At 34.8% G+C, this 5,548-nt stretch overlaps 1 protein-coding gene across 1 annotated transcript in view; it reads left to right on the top strand.

Moving 5' to 3' along the window:
• DIAPH3 (diaphanous related formin 3) overlaps positions 1 to 5,548 on the top strand; it is a gene marked incomplete in the record, with an annotated part of 209,714 nt that overhangs the window by 82,763 nt on the left and 121,403 nt on the right. The window contains 2 exon segments of the mRNA XM_072410484.1: positions 92 to 228; positions 885 to 990. Of these exon segments, the coding sequence (XP_072266585.1) occupies positions 92 to 228; positions 885 to 990 (243 nt within the window).

Genomic DNA, 5,548 nt, shown 5'->3' with positions numbered 1-5,548 from the left:
TTAACTGACATCATTGTTTTTTCTTTGTATGCATTGATCAATACATGATGATTTTATATATTTATATATATATGTAAATATTCCTTTTAAGTATGGCTTGGAAAGGATCATGGGTGAAGAAAGGAGCCTGTCGTTGTTAGCCAAAGCAATGGACCCCAAGCAACCAAACATGATGACTGATGTAGTCAAATTACTATCTGCTATTTGTATTGTTGGTGAAGAGAACATGTAAGTACTTCTTGGTTGCTCAAATGTAACACAGTTTACTTATGAATGACTTTTTGTTACCCAAACAATAATTTACAGGCATTTCTAGTAGAATGCCTATTGATAGGATGCTTATTAGTGATAAGACATAGTTTTCTTTCAAAATATTTACGCGAATGATCATTTTCAAACCTTTTTTTTTTTTTAATTTTTTGTTAGTCACCAGTTAATGTGTTCTCATCAATAACAATTACAATGTAATTGCTTTACCTCATCTGGGAGATTTTCAACAATTGCATGGTAAGATGTTACCTTTGAAAAGTGAATTAATTATGCCTTGTTTGGTAGTGTATCTCTTACAGGACAGAAGTATACTGTTAACATGCAATAAATATTTTTCCCCCTCTCTTCTGTGCTAGAGTGGATTGGGATTTCTTATGTTCTTTGTTCCAAGCCATCTGCTTGAAGTGATTTAATTAGATTTGGTGAATTTATGAAGAATACTGAAACAAGACGATAACAAACAATACTGTCATCATAAACTTTGCTGTGTCCTTGCAGCAATCTGCTAAGTTTATACTTTTTTAGTGTTATAAATTGATTTTGAATTTTTGTGTTGGCTGTTTGTTACAGTGACATTTTTATCTTTCTCTATGATGTATCTTGTCGCTTTCTAGTCTGGAAAAAGTCCTGGATGCTATAACCACAGCTGCAGAAGAAAGGGGGATTGTTAGATTTAGCCCAATTGTTGGAGGACTACAACATAATTTTGTTCAGCTTCAGGTTTGTTTGCATAAAATATTTTTCATATTGCTCGACTACTGTAATAAGTATTTTATAGATGGATGTTTAAAATTTAAAGCATCGATATGATTTGCCTTCTACTTTATACCTTTTTGTTTCATACATTCTCGCCATTCTCCCATCTGTAACTGATTATGTTTATTATTAATAAAATCACTACCCCTCTGTCATAAAAGCCTTGGCTGGACATTTCAAGAGTGACACTGGTGTTTTCTTTTTTTTCTTTTTTGAAGAACCATTAAGTACCATGTAACACTACATAAGGGAAATTGAGCTCATTTATGGTTTAAATGTCTGATGTAATTCTGCAGTGCGTTACATGCATTCAGCATTGTGTAAATCCAAAGGAATTGTTTAAGCTTTACAATTAATTTTTTAATCTCGTTCCCTCGTTGTTAATTTTTTAATCTCGTTAATCTCGTTGTTAAGCTTTCATCTTAAGTCTATGTAATGCAAACATACAATTATCAAAACACACAGCAGTGGGCATTATTGTATTAGGATATGAATAATCCCATAAACACCATTCTAGTTTATGAGGCTACCTTCAGTTTGCTTTGGTCCTTCTCCTCCTTCTGACATGTACCAGAGTTGATATGTGACAGAAGCTGTTTTCACAAGCTTTGCTTGTAATTGTTAACAATAGCCAGTATTATTGCATCAGGAAAGAATGCATTTTACAGTGTTAGTCATAATGTCACCATTCCAGACTGCTAGCAAAAGATTCCTGTATCTTAATGCAAGTAAAAGTGGGAGAAGAATAAAGCTGAATGATATTGCATGGTAACAGGCTTTTAGATGCTATAGGCCTGCCTGCTCAAAACCAGCTTCTCTTATGGCAAAGCTGTATTTCCAAAAAGTACTTTTTTGCACTAGAAATTGTGATACAGAAACAAGAAAATCCTGTGTATTCAAAAAACCTAAATAATGAAAAGTAGAAAATGTGGAATACAAATTAACCAATGAACAACCTATTGAAGTTGAAGTTCTGTAAAGTTAGGCTGTTTTGCTAGCAAAAGATGATCAGTTTGGGTTAAAAAATTATTTTATTGGTACAGCCCAGGGGAAGCCTAAAGTAGTGTTAGTCATGTCCATGGAAAATAGATATGTTTTTATTAGTCTAAGTTAAGCACAATTGCCAGGTAACATAATTGAAAATTAAGAAATTCAATATTCTTTTTAACATTTTTCATTTGGAACAAACATTATACAAAGGGAAACCATTGTCATCATTGAATGCATTCCACAATACAAATCATAGTTATAAACAATATGTTACAACAATGGAAGAAAAGAAAACATTATAATTAAAAAAATAAGTCTTTGAGGACCTCATTGGAGTCCCGTAGAAAGTCCAACCTACTACAAAGTCCACATCCATGTAATCTGGATCCAAGAACATTTCAAGTAAGTAGCAGTGCAAGTATTCAGGATCTGGGTGGCACTTAAATTTTGGTGTCTCCATAGTATATCCAGCAACCACATGTTTAACCTCCCCAGTGGTAACCCCAAGGATGACTCGGGGTAAAAAAAAACAAGCTGAAAGCAGTAACCCAGAGCCACACTCGGATAGTTAAAAAGTAAAAAACAAACACTTACCTGGTCCTATCAGTGTTCCCCAGTGTCCTGCCATCCTCTGGCGCATCCTCTTTAACCCGGCAAGTGCGCTGACCTTCCCGGTGACATCGGTGTGTACAGCTGCCGCTAGGGTCTCGGCTAGAATTTCAAATTCTTTTGTATTGCATTCAATACAAAATAACTGTATTGAATGCAATACACTGAATTTATATGTCTAAAAGCATTGCATTGACTTTCATGAAAGTTTATTTTACAGTATAATATATTAGTATGAGTATATTAAAGTTTGAAACACAAAAACATGTCTGTTTATTATAAAATTTTTATTAATTTATTGAATTCATTATTTTGACATTATTTTGAATTTCAAACTTTATTATTATATTATACTGTTACATAAATTTTCATGAAAAACAATGTACGGCTTTTAGACATATAAATCCAGCCAGAAGTGAACAGCCCAGGAGGTCAAAAACTTTTGAGGTACCTTTCAAGCTAGCAGTGAAGTCCTCGATTAGCATTATCATTCACTTTATGAAGCCAAAATGCAACAGCTGGGGTGGGTGGGGGTGATTTCCATAGGGTGGCTAGGCAGAGATTTGGCGAAAAGTAAATTTTCTTTAAGAGGTTACAAAAGGGACGGATTACAGGGAAGGACCAAAAAGGTGCAGCAGGGTACCAGCCTTTTTCCCACATCATCAGCACAAATGACAGAGCCAGTATTTTGTAACTCATCTCTTCGAATTTACTGAGGCGGATTTGTTAATTAAGGTGAAAATCTTTCTCTTTTGCTTGGAATCCATGGAGCAGCCTAGGTCATATTCCCATGATAATTGAAAAGATGGGAAGTAGTCCTGGGGGGCAGAGTGGAGAATAAGAATGACAAAGTACAGCAAGTGGAACCCTGACCATCGCAAAGGAGTTAAAAATTAAATTCAAAAGTCTGGGCCCACTGCGAGAGTGCGCAGAAAGTGTAAAAAAGTAATTTCCCAAAAATCCAGCCTATAGTCTTCAGGAGTTGAGCTAAGTATTGCCTTTGAAACCCATTGGCCATTTTGAAGAAAAGGGGCTGAGTTAGAGATACCAACTTCCCCTATTGTAAGAAATGCTAGATCTCACATGCCTTCCCATGGCGAGAATTCAAGGTTGGCCAATTTTGGCAGTAGAGGAGAAGAATCGGCTGAGAGGTTCGTCTGAAATAGCTGTTTCAGCTGTTTGCAAGTAGACCACAGGTGGCATATATCAATGGGTGCATGCGTAGCGAAGGATGCTAAAGTGTATTTAGCCATAGTTGTGCATTAGGGCTGTAGGGTGAACGGACTGCTCGATGCGTACCCATTGTTTGGCTCTGGTATGTCTAGACCAATACACCAAGAAAACTTTTGTGTGGCTAAATAATACATTTAAAGTTATATTGCAGGTATAATACATTTTTGGATGGCAGGAAAATATTTGAGGTGTAGCTTCATTCATAATTAGACCAATTATACTGCATGAAAATGGACAAGCATGAATTTTTTTAAGTGCTGAAAACTCCCCTCCAAATAGGACCTCTATGGCGAAAAATAGTCGTACAGTAGTGAAATTGTATAGAAAAACTGTACAGAAAATTATGTCCTTTATTTCTCAAATTTATTTAGTAACCTTGTTTTTGTGCATGATGATAAGATTAATGATGTGAATCAACTGAAAACAATGGAAACAAAAAATAAACAATAAGTATCAAAACGTTTGTGCAATAATTAGAAATGAAAAGGCTGATTTTTTTATACCGGTATCCTATATGTCCTAATAAATGACTTGGATATAATAATGAAGAACAAAAATGTTACCATGCAGCACTGTTCTGGTTTATATCATATTTTATGGAGATTTTCACATTCATGTAGGAGACTGCAGTTTTGACCTCAATATTTTTTTTTTTGTTGTTGCTAGGACAGTTGCCATGGCACTGGAACATAGAAAGACTCCTATTGCATGTCAATAGACCTTGATAGCCGTCACCAGGCCAAATCATAGCTTTTAGAATCGATTTAGGAATACTTTTTCAGTGGAATTTTGGAAGAAGAAATTGAAAGAGCACTAAATAAAAACTGTGCATTTGTTTTATAATGTACTAAATGTGTAAGTTTATCTTAGGTCATTTTCACAGTTGCATAACTCCCAGGATTTTCTTTAAATATATGCTAAATAAGATAAATAAAACAACATTTTACTTATAGTACATGTTGATATATACACACACACAGCTGTAAAATGTTTAAGAAACTTGGCTTTTCCAGACTAAACTTTAAACCGTGTATTATAAAACTACTAGCATTACCACCAGAAATCTTAAGTAAACCAGTTGTGTTTTTTTTTTTTTTTTCTCAGTTGCATACTTAGTGCAGCTGTGCTTCGAGAAAAATGTTTGAATACTGAAAATTTTGTCAGTATGTTGTTAGTGGAACCCCTTACCTGCTAGCTCATTTGGGAGGGGTGTGTTGTATGGTCCCATGTTAGCAGCTCAGCAATAGCGTCTGTATTGTAGATAGCTTAGGCATGCCCTGCTGCTGGGGTTTCTTTTGCAAGCATGGTTTGGTTTGCTAGCGTCCTGTTTTTCCTCAACACTTTTATTATAATATTTAATGATTGGGATCTCTTGGTAGGAGAGTTATTACTTTCACAAATTTAGGGCATAGGCAAAGCGGAGTCACCAATAGATGGAACAAATCTTTGGAGATTCCTTCAACCGATACTTTTCTGATTAAAGAAACCATCACTTTAAATAATTAAGTAACAAAACAAAAGATAGGGTAATTTTACCATCAGGTTGGCAATTTTAACTAGAGACTGTTTGAAAGTGAGCTTTTTTGTTCCTGAAGGAATTAAATGGATGAATATTATTAGAGAATGCATCTTTGCACATAAGCATTGCATATGATCACATCTTTTAAAAGCATTTATTATATATATATAT

This window comes from Pyxicephalus adspersus, chromosome 1 (genome assembly GCF_032062135.1).
Source record: "Pyxicephalus adspersus chromosome 1, UCB_Pads_2.0, whole genome shotgun sequence".
NCBI classification, from domain to species: domain Eukaryota; kingdom Metazoa; phylum Chordata; class Amphibia; order Anura; family Pyxicephalidae; genus Pyxicephalus; species Pyxicephalus adspersus.
Note: the sequence above shows the minus strand (reverse complement) of the source record. Positions and strands in the feature narration are given on the sequence as shown.